The sequence below is a fragment of the Pongo abelii genome, chromosome 1 (genome assembly GCF_028885655.2).
Source record: "Pongo abelii isolate AG06213 chromosome 1, NHGRI_mPonAbe1-v2.0_pri, whole genome shotgun sequence".
NCBI lineage: Eukaryota > Metazoa > Chordata > Mammalia > Primates > Hominidae > Pongo > Pongo abelii.
The window spans coordinates 124,713,199-124,728,048 of record NC_071985.2 but is presented as its reverse complement, the minus strand read 5'-3'; the positions used below and the strand labels follow the sequence as shown (position 1 = coordinate 124,728,048).

At 43.8% G+C, this 14,850-nt stretch overlaps 1 protein-coding gene across 3 annotated transcripts in view; it reads right to left on the bottom strand.

Annotated features, from left to right (window-relative positions):
- The window catches only part of VAV3 (vav guanine nucleotide exchange factor 3), a 398,937-nt gene extending 394,778 nt beyond the window's left edge, over positions 1-4,159 (bottom strand). Inside the window, exon 1 of one of the 3 annotated variants that reach the window (XM_024235630.2) lies at positions 3,631-4,159. In XM_024235630.2, coding sequence (XP_024091398.1) covers positions 3,631-3,834 — 204 coding nt within the window. In that variant the 5' untranslated portion in view covers positions 3,835-4,159. The remainder of the gene's footprint in view (positions 1-3,630) is intronic. The other 2 variants (XM_054530500.2, XM_054530501.2) reach the window with 2 other exon arrangements.
- Positions 4,160-14,850: the final 10,691 nt, after the last annotated feature.

Genomic DNA, 14,850 nt, shown 5'->3' with positions numbered 1-14,850 from the left:
GTTGAGTTTGTCCAAGACAGTGTCTAAAACAGTGCCTGGAACATAGTAGGAACAAGTAAATATTCATTGAAGGAATCCTTGAAGTCTGAACTATTCATTTGGACAATTCAAAGTTTACATATACTGTCCATAGTGGCCACTAAACTCATTGAATGTATTACCCCTACTATAAAGCATAGTATAAAGCAAAATTTTAAGTTTCAAACTAAGACTAAGGTACTGTCATTCATGATAGATCTAGGGGTGGTTATAGGCATTCACGAAGATCTTCTTAACCACTAAAAGTGACATCAAGCCAATAACTCATGCCCTTCCACAGGCACACCCCGCCCCCCGCCCCAACCCCAGCATGTGCCGCCCACCCAGTACAGCTATCACCAGTAGGCTCTTCTCTTCCAGAATCATTCACATGCTTTGTGTCCTGGCTAGAATACTGTTTCAGATGAAAAATAAATCTCAAATATAGACACTAAAATCTAACGTATACAGACACCAGATTTCTTAGATATTCACTGGCCAACTGCATTTTATTTAACTGTATTATATAATAAGAAGAACATGTTAAATGTATAACTAAATGTGATTAATGTTTACCTCTTTAACCCATCATAAATAAAAACAAAAGCTAAATCAGCATGAAAAAATATACTTATTTTTGAACTGAAGATCATCCTCTTACCAAGATGGCAAGATCAAAAACAAACTGATGTCAACAGCCAGAAAGAACAATAAGTAAGAAAACTGGGATCCCATCCATGCTTTTATTTTGAAAGATAATCAACTAACTTATTAAGATTCCAAGATTCAAACCTATAATTGAGCAGTCATTATTTGCAGTTATTTATTTTTTTAAATGCAAACAAGGCAGAAGGCTAACAGAGAATAGAAAGGCATCCCACTCACTGGAATAAACACTCATTTTAAAAGGCTAGTCATTTTATAGCCTCTTTCAGGAAAGCTAAACAGGCTACAAACAAAACATCAATAAATTAAAATTTCTTTTGTCAACATCTGCTCTTTACAGTCTCAATATGTCACAAAAGTCTGAAGTGACAGCTTCCAGTTATTTCTCAGCTTAGGAGATCATGTGCTATAAAAAATAGTCTATGTCAAATTAATATCTTCAACAGAATCTAAGTAGACGGAACGACTCTCAGACATACCAAAAAGCCACAAGTACTAGTAATGACATCTCTAACTCCAGGGGAATACATTCTGATGGGACATGACAGGGTTGTACCAGGTTAATAGTTTATTCACTACAGCTAGAACCTTTCCCAAGAAAGATATGAGTAGTTAGAGGCAAAATGTTTGGGGTTATCAGCCCAAAGGAACCGGTAGGCCTCTACAATTGTTTTAAAATTTCTATTGGAACCTATTACTCTTAATATAACAATAGCAGAAAAAATGTTTTTCATATTTTGCTAATAGTAAACATTTATTAAGTACATGTGCTAGGCACTATAAGCATGTTAAATATGTCAAGTTGTTTCATAAAATCATTTCATAAGTCTCATTAAAGGATTTAATGACAACCTGCATGATACAAACTCATCGGCCTAGCATCCACTTGTTCAGCAGCCTTGCCTCTCTGCAATGAGGCCAAGAACTAAGAGGAAAGCAAAAACAGACATCACCAGGTTCAGGTACTAGCCTTCTAGGATTCACATTTGAGGGAAGCACCCTCTCATCGGACATTACAGGAGAAACTGTACTTAATTTGGAACCAGAAACCTCAAGGTTGAACAGACTTAAGAACTCAAAAGTGCAACAGCACAAAGAAGGTCATTAGCTGTCCTACTTACCCTATTATAACCCAGTGATTTATCATCTGATAGCATAGTGTAATAATTCCTTTAGGGCAAGTATCCTGGTGTGCTCATTTTGCTACCCCCACTAGGGAACAGAACTCTTAGAGCATTGTATGTACTCAATTTTCATTAATGATGCTTATAATGACAATCTTTGGTCATCAGAAAGATTAAATTACATCTAACATAAGAGGAGAAGAGTGAAACACATTCAAAACGATTCTCATCCATTGTTAGCATTCAAATAAAGGCTTCGAGGTTTAAAAAGGTCTTCAGCTGTCCAGAAAACGTGATTATTGAGAACAACTGCTGAGAGTTCCAGGAAACAAGTTCCACGAAATGTGCACAGTACTGTACTCCCTACTGGCGGACCAAGGCATCCTGACCCACGCTGCCTCCTGAGGCTACAGGCAAAGTGGAAAATGGGGATGTGTGAGAGTAGCTAACTGCAGCTCCCACCATAATAGAAAAGTCTGCCAAACCCCTCAAAGGAATATCCAGAGTTCAGACAACTCTGAAGGGGTACCCAGAGGTAGCAATCGCCATGCAGGTTTATAGGGGTATAAAATAATTTATCTCACTTTTAAATACGTATGGCTCTCTCCACTTCCATGCCTGTTCTTTCTTAGGGACTGCCCACCAGCAGGTTGAAGGCAAACAGGCAAGGAATGCAGAATCTGAAGTGCTAGGGACCCTGATGAAACACTGACACCAAGAATCAGAGATGACTGTGTGTGCTCTAACTTTAAATACATACTTATTAAATCATATAAAGTCCGTTCCTTCTTAAAAGGCGCTGCTCTGGTTGCTAAGAAGCTGAGGCTCTGCGTCATAGAGGATTAGTGCTGAAATGTTTCATGGAGAGGGCTCTGTCCTCTCCCTTTTAAGTTGAAAGCAGTTTGGTTTTTTGTTTTAACATTCTGAAAGAGAAAGAGGCTCTGAACCGAGTTTGACATCCTTCTGTACAAAAATTTTCCGACAGGAGAAATAAACTACTCTTCCACTGAACTGTGACTTTTGAGCTGACTCTAGGGTGCACCCAACCTTCCAGAGGTGTCTGGCTTAACCCTCAAAGAGGCAGCTCCAGCCCCAGGAGCCGAGCGGCACCACAGCACCTGAGCAGGGCACTGCAGGAAGGAAAGCGGAATCTCTAGTGAAACTTCTCATTTCCTGTCTCTGCTGAGAGAGGCTGGACTCGCTCCTTCTCACATGGTTTAGGAAGAGCTGTAAACGGGAGCTTGCCGGCTGGCCACCAGCTCAGGGGCCCTGGGGGCGGCCTCTGGGTTCTGCTCCCTGTTCTTCCCTTTGACCAGTGTCACTCCTGGACAGATAACGGGACCAAACGCCCTTCACTTCCTCGAGTCCTCATTTATGTCATGGTTCCTCTTTCAGGAAAACATGAGTACAAGACGCAAAGCAAAAGAAGAAACTAAGGGCAAATTACCCCATCACCTCGTTTCGTCCCTCCCCTTCGTTATTATAGAACAGCTTGATCAAATTCCCTTTGTCGCGCCACACACACGCAGAGTAGGTGAAGGGCACCCTAAGACAACTTATTTCTTTCCCGCCTCACAGAAAGCCTTTACGAAATCCTCACACCATCTCCGGACGCAAGGCTTTCGCATTCAGCTTGAGGAGCTAAACCATTTCAAGCTAAGGTAGGAAACGCCAAAGTGGTGCCGAAGTGGTCCCAAAGCAGAAGGCTGGGAGGCAGGACAAGCTCAGCGCACCTAGACGTTTGCATTTACACAAAGAAATTAGCCGCATGATTAATGGGAGCTGCCGGCTGGAGGCGGGGCGCCCGCGCCGGCCTCCTCACCTGGGACATCTGTGGCCTCAGGTTGATCTCCTTCAGGTTGATGGAGTGCGCCCGGAGGTTGTTAAGCAGCTGGCAGAGCAGGACTCCATCGCGGAGGGTCTGCGCCAGGTCGAACACCTGAGCCGAGTCCCAAGTCACCCGGTGGTTGGCGGGCAGCACCTTGCAATGGATGAGCCACTGCGCGCACTGCTTCCACGGCTCCATGCCCGACGGCTCCGGGACGCGGCTGGGCCGGGGCGGGCGGCAAGGATGCGGCCGCCGCCGCCGCCGCCGCCGCGGTGCAGCCGCCGCGGTTCCTCCGCGCCCCGCCGACGCCAATAGCCGCCGGCCCTTTCCCCGCGTGGGATCGAGGGAGCAGGAGCAGCGGCTGGCGGGTCGCGGACGCCGCGCTGGGCTCGGCTCCGGTCCCGGCCCGGGTGCGCCGCGACCCGGCCGCCGCTGCAGCGAGTCCCGCGCGCTCTCCGTGCGCCCCGGCCGGCTCAGCGGCTGCCGCACACAGGCTTCCGACTCCAGCGCCCGGCCCGCCACTGAGCATGCCCAGCGCGCCGGCCGGTCTCGCTGCGGTCCGCGAGTCCCCAGACGCGCGGGTGGGAGTGCGCCGGCGGCCGGGGCTGGGGTCGGTAGCCGAGGGCGGGGCGCGGGGGAGGGGCCGGCGGAGGGGGGCGGCGGCTACAAAGGGGATCCCGTGCCCCCCGCCTGCAGCCTTACGGGGCTCACGCAGCCCCCGGCGTCCTGGGGTCTTCTCTCGGGGCGGCTTCCCGGCTTTGCGGGGAGTGTGGCTGAATACTGTAATACGATGGGGTCCGCCAGGACCCCCTAAACAACAAATGCTCAAAGGAGCGACGGATTAATTGGGGCACCCAGACTCCCCAGAGCAATGAAAAAAGTGCCCAGAGCATCAGTAGAGCACGGCGCTGAAAGTTTTAGAGATCGTCGCCCTCTCGCCCCTTGCAGCTCTATCCCCTCCATTCTCTATAGCTGATTCCTCAGCCTATTCCTCCTAGTTGCCCCTAGTGGTGTTTTTGCACCCTAAAAGTGAGTGAGAGTGCGTGTGTGGAGACGCCTGCGGAAACCGCCCCGATCCCTGAGCCTATTTCCTCGCGAGGTGATTTCCACTTGGAGCTGGTTTCCCCCTGCACTGTCAGGCTCGGAACTGTTCGCCGTTGCTGTTCTGGCCCTTTTGCTGACCCCACAAAAACCTGCTTGAGAAAGGCCTGTGCCACGGTGCTAGACTGCGCATGCGTCGGCGACTGGCGGCCAGGTTTGAGAGCAAAGCGCGTTAGCCCTGGGCAGCTCCTGCCGGGCTGTTCTGGGATCCTTAGTGAAAGTTGGAACTTGACCCCAGAACTTTTGCGCAGTGCACAAGCAGTGCATTCGTGTTTCTTAAGTAAATCTTTTGGAGACTCTAAACCCTACCCCTTTTACTCCCACTGCACACTGCCCCTCAAAACCACAATTAATGTTTAAATTATTTGTGGCAAGATACTGCCAAGTTGAATTCTTGCTGTTCGATAGGAATGTGGTCCTTCGTCACCCTTTTGAGATGCATTCACTTAAAATTAGAAAATAGGCCGGGCGCGGTGGCTCACGCCTGTAATCCCAGCACTTTGGGAGGCCGAGGCGGGCGGATCACGAGGTCAGGAGCTCGAGACCATCCTGGCTAACACGGTGAAAACCCGTCTCTACTAAAAATACAAAAACTTAGCCGGGCGTGGTGGCACACGCCTGTAGTCCCAGCTGCTCGGGAGGCTGAGGTAGGAGAATCGCTTGAACCCGTGAGGCGGAGGTTGCAGTGAGCTGAGATCCAGCCACTGCACTCCAGCCTGGACGACAGAGCCAGACTCTGTCTCACAAAAAAAAAAAAAAAAAAAAAGATGGGAGTTTGGATAATTTAATTGTATTATATTTCTGTAGCCCAAATTTTTTATTATGAACCATACTTTATAAGCAGGCCAAAATATTATTTTTAAAAGAATGATCTGTTCAGGACAGTGATTGCGTCCTTTTTCGTTTGGCTGTGACAAGGATAGCACACTGTGTACACTCAGCGCTGAACAATAAATCAGCCTGAGGATTTCCTTTCCTTACACGCATCCTTCCCTAGCAATTTCCTCTTGTGTTCAATGCGGATTCCATCAATAGCACGACGTTTCCTAGGCCATAATTTTGGCAAATAAATCATACTAAATTCTACATACCTTTAGAAGCAAAATCCAACACATTTGAATCACCATTTAACACAGTCTTTCATAAAGAGAAATTAGAAAGAAATTTCTTTAAACGGGTCAAAATTTAAACTAAAACTATGAATTTTGTTTCAGGTAGCATCAGATCACCTTTGGATGTTGGAGAATATTTCCAAAATCCAGATTATATACACTATCCCAGGACGCAAATCTGGATTTAGAGCCCGAGCTGTACTGCTTTCTAGCAACATAACCTTGGATAAATTCTCTACGCTTCAGTTTCCATAGATATGAAATAAGAAATGATTTTTTTTTTTTTTTTTTTTTTTTGAGGCGGGGGGACGGAGGCTCGCTCTGTCGCCCAGGCTGGAGTGCAGTGGCGCGATCTCGGCTCACTGCAAGCTCCACCTCCCGGGTTCACGCCATTCTCCTGCCTCAGCCTCCCAAGTAGCTGGGACTACAGGCGCTGGCCACCACGCCCGCCTAATTTTTTTTGTATTTTTAGTAGAGACAGGGTTTCACCATGTTAGCCAGAATGGTCTAGATCTGCTGACCTCGTGATCTGCCTGCCTCGGCCTCCCAAAATGCTGGGATTACAGGCGTTAGCCACCGTGCCTAGCCATAAGTAATTTCTAACTAATAGGGTTGTTGTCAGGATCAAATGGTACAATGTCTTGCTATTCAAAATGCAGCCTGTGGACAGCAGCATCATCCTTGAACTTGTCAGCACTGTAGACGTTTGGCCGCTACTCTCACACTGAATGAACCAGAACCTGAATTTTAAGATCTCCATATCCCATGTATTTCCATCAAAAGCCAAGAAGCACTGATACAATGCATAGAATGTGTGGTGCCTGATAATTAGAGCTCAATAAATATTACCCAATAGTAGCCACTTTTCATTCACAAGTGGCAACAACGACCAAATATTCTATTTCACTTCTCTGTATATAATATAATATATGACTTCAAAACATAATGCTTCTCAAATATAGTAAACCACAGAGTTGATAGAAAGGCAACAGGAAAATATATGGAAGGCCTAGAAGGGAAGGAGGTTAGTGGAGACACGGGATTCTTCACGTAAACAAGGAGCTAAGTGCCAATAGGTGACTCATGTGAAAGACACTTAAGTGTCAGAAAATGGTGCAATAAAAATGCAATGGGCTTCTCAGCTGAGTTATCCTTACTAAAGGAAAAAATTACAGTCTTTTCCCTTTACAATTTTTTTTTTTTTTTTTTTGAGACAGAGTCTCCTTCTGTCACCCAGGCTGGAGTGCAGTAGATCTCGACTCACTTCAACATCCGCCTCCCGGGTTCAAGCTATTCTCCTGCCTCAGCCTCCTGAGTAGCTGGGACTACAGGCACAAACCACCACACCTGGTTAATTTTTGTGGGGCTTTCTGGGGCCCAGCCCTTGTCCCAACAAACCACTGACCTCGGCCTCCAGGCCCGCCCTGGATGGTCATCAGAGCAGTAGGTGAGAGCAGGAGGCAGAGGCTGGGGAGGACAAGGGAGAGGGAGTGGGGTCCAGTGCAGGGAACAGGGCTCTGTCACCCAGGCTGGAGTGCAGTGGCATGTTCTCCACTCACTGCAACCTCCACCTGCTGGGTTCAAGCGATTCTCCTGCCTCAGCCTCCCGAGTAGCTGGGACTACAGGCATGCACCATCACACCGGGCTAATTTTTGAATTTTAATAGAGATGGGGTTTCACCATGTTGGCCAGCCTGGTCTCGAACTCCTGAACTCAAGTGATCTGCCCCCCCTCGGTCTCTGAAAATGCAGGGATTACAGGTGTGAGCCATCGCACTGACCTCCCTTTGCAACCTTAAAGGAAATGTTCCACCTAGTGAAGGCAAGTTGGGAAATAGGGACCAACTCATCAGTGGCAACTCCTTGCTAATCCTGGTACCTAGTGTTCTTGCAGTGTGCAAGAAGGCCTTTCTTGCATATCTGACGTGGGACTTCAGAACCCCTCCTATGGTCCTACTGCCCTTGAGTCCTTCATAGCCCCAGTAGTACATCCACACTCTTACCATTTGCTGAATGCCCACTATGTGTCAAGCACTCTTCTGGGCACTTTACATGCACTGTCTGCAAGTGAGAAGATGCTCTCCCACCCATTTTAATGAAGAAGCTGGAGATCAACAGAGTTAAGCATCTTGCTCTTCATTAAGAAACTCAATAAAAGGATGAGCTTGTGTCTCCACATCTGCACCCCTTCTGTTCAGAGCTGTGGCTCACCATTAAAATAATTGCCGTATCAAGCTTAATTACTGGTTTAAACATTGTTGTCCCTGCTAGACTGAAACACCTTGAAGGCAAGGGTGGTAACTCATTCATCTTCAAATTCCCAGAACCAACCTTGGTGCCTGTCACATGACAAACAATAAATATTAGTTTGGTGAGTAAATAAATGAATAAGCTATGTTAACCCTCTTGCTCTCCCTCCATCCCTCTCTGCCTTTCTATCCTGTCTTTCTGGTGGTGAAAAGATCAGGAAGGATTTGCCAGCATTACTCGTACCAGGCAAAAGAGTCACATGAAAAAAGATCTTTTTTTTTTTTTTTTTGAGCCAGAGTCTTACTCTTGTCACCCAGGCTGGAGTGCAATGGTGCGATCTTGGCTCACTGCAACCTCCACCTCCCAGGTTCAAGCGATTCTCCTGCCTCGGCCTCCCGAGTATCTGGGATTACAGGCGCCCACCACCATGCCTGGCTAATTTTTGTATTTTTAGTAGAGACAGGATTTCTCTATGTTGGCCAGGCTGGTCTCGAACTCTTGACCTCAGGTGATCCGCCGACCTCAGTCTCCCAAAATGCTGGGATTACAGGCGTGAGCCACCGCGCCTGGCCATGCTTTTTTTGTGCGTGTCTCGCTAGTCTTTCTGTGCCCTCCAAGATGAGCAGGCTGCCCTCTGTTTCTCTTTTATATCACAGTGTTGTTTGGATCTTGCTTCAGCCCTACACTGTATAAAAACGGGAAATGGAATAAGTGGCATCCTGAGCTGCAGGAAAGACAGGGATAGCAGATGATGGATATCACATGCTAGGTCCCTTGCCATGATCAAAATTATATCCTACATCGTAGGATGTTCTACATCAGGCCAAATGTACCAAAAAACTGAAGTAAAGGATCTGAAAGCCACATTAATTCATTGCCTGCTCCATCTGTATTGTCACTCCAGTCCTTACTGACTTTTTTTCTTATTACTCTTCCAACTCTTAATTTTTTTTTTTTTTTTGAGACGGGGTCTCACTCTGTTGCCCAGGCTGGAGTGCAGTGGCACAATCTCAGCTCACTGCAACCTCCACCTCCCGGGTTCAAGTGATTTCTCCTGCCTCAGCTTCCCCAGTAGCCGGGATTATGGGCACACACCTGGCTAATTTTTGTATTTTTAGTAGAGACAGGGTTTTACCATATTGGTCAGGCTGGTCTTGAACTCCTGACCTCAGTTGATCCACCCACCCTGGCCTCCCAAAGTGCTGGGATTAGAGGTGTGAGCCACCGCACCCGGCCTTTGTCTTTATTCCTCATTGTATTTCTTTTTTTTTTTTTTTTTTTTTTTTTTTCAAGGTAGAAGGAGGTGCAATCTTTATTTTGTTCTTTAAGTGTGAACAGGAGAACACATTTTTCCACATTGTACTGAGTCCAGCAGACTCCAGGTATTGGGGCTGTTGCTCTTTTTTTTTTTTTTTTTTCTTTTATTATTATTATTATTATTATTATTATTATACTTTAGGTTTTATGGTACATGTGCGCAATGTGCAGGTAAGTTACATATGTATACATGTGCCATGCTGGTGCGCTGCACCCACCAACTCGTCATCTAGCATTAGGTATATCTCCCAATGCTATCCCTCCCCCCTCCCCCCACCCCACAACAGTCCCCAGAGTGTGATGTTCCCCTTCCTGTGTCCATGTGTTCTCATTGTTCAATTCCCACCTATGAGTGAGAATATGCGGTGTTTGGTTTTTTGTTCTTGCGATAGTTTACTGAGAATGATGATTTCCAATTTCATCCATGTCCCTACAAAGGACGTGAACTCATCATTTATTATGGCTGCATAGTATTCCATGGTGTATATGTGCCACATTTTCTTAATCCAGTCTATCATTGTTGGACATTTGGGTTGGTTCCAAGTCTTTGCTACTGTGAATAATGCAGCAATAAACATACGTGTGCATGTGTCTTTATAGCAGCATGATTTATAGTCCTTTGGGTATATACCCAGTAATGGGATGGCTGGGTCGAATGGAATTTCTAGTTCTAGATCCCTGAGGAATCGCCACACTGACTTCCACAAGGGTTGAACTAGTTTACAGTCCCACCAACAGTGTAAAAGTGTTCCTATTTCTCCACATCCTCTCCAGCACCTGTTGTTTCCTGACTTTTTAATGATTGCCATTCTAACTGGTGTGAGATGGTATCTCATTGTGGTTTTGATTTGCATTTCTCTGATGGCCAGTGACGGTGAGCATTTTTTCATGTGTTTTTTGGCTGCATAAATGTCTTCTTTTGAGAAGTGTCTGTTCATGTCCTTCGCCCACTTTTTGATGGGATTGTTTGTTTTTTTCTTGTAAATTTGTTGGAGTTCATTGTAGATTCTGGATATTAGCCCTTTGTCAGATGAGTAGGTTGCGAAAATTTTCTCCCATTTTGTAGGTTGCCTGTTCACTCTGATGGTAGTTTCTTTTGCTGTGCAGAAGCTCTTGAGTTTAATTAGATCCCATTTGTCAATTTTGGCTTTTGTTGCCATTGCTTTTGGTGTTTTAGACATGAAGTCCTTGCCCATGCCTATGTCCTGAATGGTGATGCCTAGGTTTTCTTCTAGGGTTTTTATGGTTTTAGGTCTAACATTTAAGTCTTTAATCCATCTTGAATTGATTTTTGTATAAGGTGTAAGAAAGGGATCCAGTTTCAGCTTTCTACATATGGCTAGCCAGTTTTCCCAGCACCATTTATTAAATAGGGAATCCTTTCCCCATTTCTTGTTTTTGTCAGGTTTGTCAAAGATGAGATACTTGTAGATATGTGGCATTATTTCTGACGGCTCTGTTCTGTTCCATTGATCTATATCTCTGTTTTGGTACCAGTACCATGCTGTTTTGGTTACTGTAGCCTTGTAGTATAGTTTGAAGTCAGGTAGTGTGATGCCTCCAGCTTTGTTCTTTTGGCCTAGGACTGACTTGGCGATGCGGGCTCTTTTTTGGTTCCATATGAACTTTAAAGTAGTTTTTTCCAATTCTGTGAAGAAAGTCATTGGTAGCTTGATGGGGATGGCATTGAATCTGTAAATTACCTTGGGAAGGATGGCCATTTTCATGATATTGATTCTTCCTACCCATGAGCATGGAATGTTCTTCCATTTGTTTGTATCCTCTTTTATTTCCTTGAGCAGTGGTTTGTAGTTCTCCTTGAAGAGGTCTTTCACATCCCTTGTAAGTTGGATTCCTAGGTATTTTATTCTCTTTGAAGCAATTGTGAATGGGAGTTCACTCATGATTTGGCTCTCTGTTTGTCTGTTATTGATGTATAAGAATGCTTGTGATTTTTGCACATTGATTTTGTATCCTGAGACTTTGCTGAAGTTGCTTATCAGCTTAAGGAGATTTTGGGCTGAGACAATGGGGTTTTCTAGATATACTATCATGTCATCTGCAAACAGGGACAATTTGACTTCCTCTTTTCCTAATTGAATACCCTTGATTTCCTTCTCCTGCCTAATTGCCCTGGCCAGAACTTCCAACACTATGTTGAATAGAAGTGGTGAGAGAGGGCATCCCTGTCTTGTGCCAGTTTTCAAAGGGAATGCTTCCAGTTTTTGCCCATTCAGTATGATATTGGCTGTGGGTTTGTCATAAATAGCTCTTATTATTTTGAGATACGTCCCATCAATTCCTAATTTATTGAGAGTTTTTAGCATGAAGGGTTGTTGAATTTTGTCAAAGGCCTTTTCTGCATCTATTGAGATAATCATGTGGTTTTTGTCTTTGGTTCTGTTTATATGCTGGATTACATTTATTGATTTGCGTATATTGAACCAGCCTTGCATCCCAGGGATGAAGCCCACTTGATCATGGTGGATAAGCTTTTTGATGTGCTGCTGGATTCTGTTTGCCAGTATTTTATTGAGGATTTTTGCATCAATGTTCATCAAGGATATTGGTCTAAAATTCTCTTTTTTTGTTGTGTCTCTGCCAGGCTTTGGTATCAGGATGATGCTGGCCTCATAAAATGAGTTAGGGAGGATTCCCTCTTTTTCTATTGATTGGAATAGTTTCAGAAGGAATGGTACCAGCTCCTCCTTGTACCTCTGGTAGAATTTGGCTGTGAATCCATCTGGACCTGGACTTTTTTTGGTTGGTAAGCTATTGATTATTGCCACAATTTCAGCTCCTGTTATTGGTCTATTCAGAGATTCAACTTCTTCCTGGTTTAGTCTTGGGAGGGTGTATGTGTCGAGGAATTTATCCATTTCTTCTAGATTTTCTAGTTTATTTGCATAGAGGTGTTTGTAATATTCTCTGATGGTAGTTTGTATTTCTGTGGGATCGGTGGTGATATCCCCTTTATCATTTTTTATTGCATCTATTTGATTCTTCTCTCTTTTTTTCTTTATTAATCTTGCTAGCGGTCTATCAATTTTGTTGATCCTTTCAAAAAACCAGCTCCTGGATTCATTTATTTTTTGAAGGGTTTTTTGTGTCTCTATTTCCTTCAGTTCTGCTCTGATTTTAGTTATTTCTTGCCTTCTGCTAGCTTTTGAATGTGTTTGCTCTTGCTTTTCCAGTTCTTTTAATTGTGATGTTAGGGTGTCAATTTTGGATCTTTCCTGCTTTCTCTTGTGGGCATTTAGTGCTATAAATTTCCCTCTACACACTGCTTTGAATGCATCCCAGAGATTCTGGTATGTTGTGTCTTGGTTCTCGTTGGTTTCAAAGAACATCTTTATTTCTGCCTTCATTTCGTTATGTACCCAGTAGTCATTCAGGAGCAGGTTGTTCAGTTTCCACGTAGTTGAGCGGTTTTGAGTGAGATTCTTAATCCTGAGTTCTAGCTTGATTGCACTGTGATCTGAGAGACAGTTTGTTACAATTTCTGTTCTTTTACATTTATTGAGGAGAGCTTTACTTCCAAGTATATGGTCAATTTTTGTATTTCTTTTTTTATGTTATAAGAGAAGTAAATCACGGATGGTACATAACCTATTGAAGATAAATCAGTTTCTGAAAGAATTGAAGATGCAGAAATACAAATATTGTAAACTGTAAACTGAAATCCAGACTGTTTGCTGGATTAATTTCCTTCAACTACAATCAAATGTAGTTTGGTTTCACATAAACATTAGGGATGTGGGCTTTACACTTCTGGTAATTTGATACTGTCTTTAAAGTAAATACCAGAAAAACACTGGGGTGATAGAATTACGGTAGAGTAAGATTTCTATAATAACTGTTCCTTTAATAAAAGTGCCCAAATCAGTGTGAATTTAAAGATTTTGGAATTAGGTACAAATGAGCAGGGTCTTCTTAGGATCACAGGATTTCTTTTCTCTTCTGACATGTTCAAGTCCTTGATTATAATAATAAAAGTAACAAAAACAATGACAATAACCTATACTCTAAATGGCGATTACCATCTAACAGAAGAAATTTACTTGAGATAATTTTTTTTTCCTTTGTCCATTTTTTTTTTTCCTTTATAATAATTATTATTATTATACTTTAGACTCTATGGTACATGTGCGCAACGTGCAGGTAAGTTACATATGTATACATGTGCCATGCTGGTGCGCTGCACCCACCAACTCGTCATCTAGCATTAGGTATATCTCCCAGTGCTATCCCTCCCCCCTCCCCCCACCCCACAACAGTCCCTAAAGTGTGATGTTCCCCTTCCTGTGTCCATGTGTTCTCATTGTTCAATTCCCACCTATGAGTGAGAATATGCGGTGTTTGGTTTTTTGTTCTTGCGATAGTTTAATGAGAATGATGATTTCCAATTTCATCCATGTCCCTACAAAGGACATGAACTCATCATTTTTTAGGGATGCATAGTATTCCATGGTGTATGTGTGCCACATTTTCTTAATCCAGTCTATCATTGTTGGAAATTTGGCTTGGTTCCAAGTCTTTGCTATTGTGAATAATGCCGCAATAAACATACGTGTGCATGTGTCTTTATAGCAGCATGATTTATAGTCCTTTGGGTATATACCCAGTAATGGGATGGCTGGGTCAAATGGAATTTCTAGTTCTAGATCCCTGAGGAATCGCCACACTGACTTCCACAATGGTTGAACTAGTTTACAGTCCCACCAACAGTGTAAAAGTGTTCCTATTTCTCCACATCCTCTCCAGCACCTGTTGTTTCCTGACTTTTTAATGATTTCCATTCTAACTGGTGTGAGACGGTATCTCATTGTGGTTTTGATTTGCATTTCTCTGATGGCCAGTGATGGTGAGCATTTTTTCATGTGTTTTTTGGCTGCATAAATGTCTTCTTTTGAGAAGTGTCTGTTCATGTCCTTCGCCCACTTTTTGATGGGGTTTTTTGTTTTTTTCTTGTAAATTTGTTGGAGTTCATTGTAGATTCTGGATATTAGCCCTTTGTCAGATGAGTAGGTTGCGAAAATTTTCTCCCATTTTGTAGGTTGCCTGTTCACTCTGATGGTAGTTGCCTTTGCTGTGCAGAAGCTCTTTAGTTTAATGAGATCCCATTTGTCAACTTTGGCTTTTGTTGCTATTGCTTTTGGTGTTTTAGACATGAAGTCCTTGCCCATGCCTATGTCCTGAATGGTAATGCCTAGGTTTTCTTCTAGGGTTTTTATGGTTTTAGGTCTAACATTTAAGTCTTTAATCCGTCTTGAATTGATTTTTGTATAAGGTGTAAGGAAGGGATCCAGTTTCAGCTTTCTACATATGGCTAGCCAGTTTTCCCAGCACCATTTATTAAATAGGGAATCCTTTCCCCATTTCTTGTTTTTGTCAGGTTTGTCAAAGATCAGATAGTTGTAGATATGTGGCATTA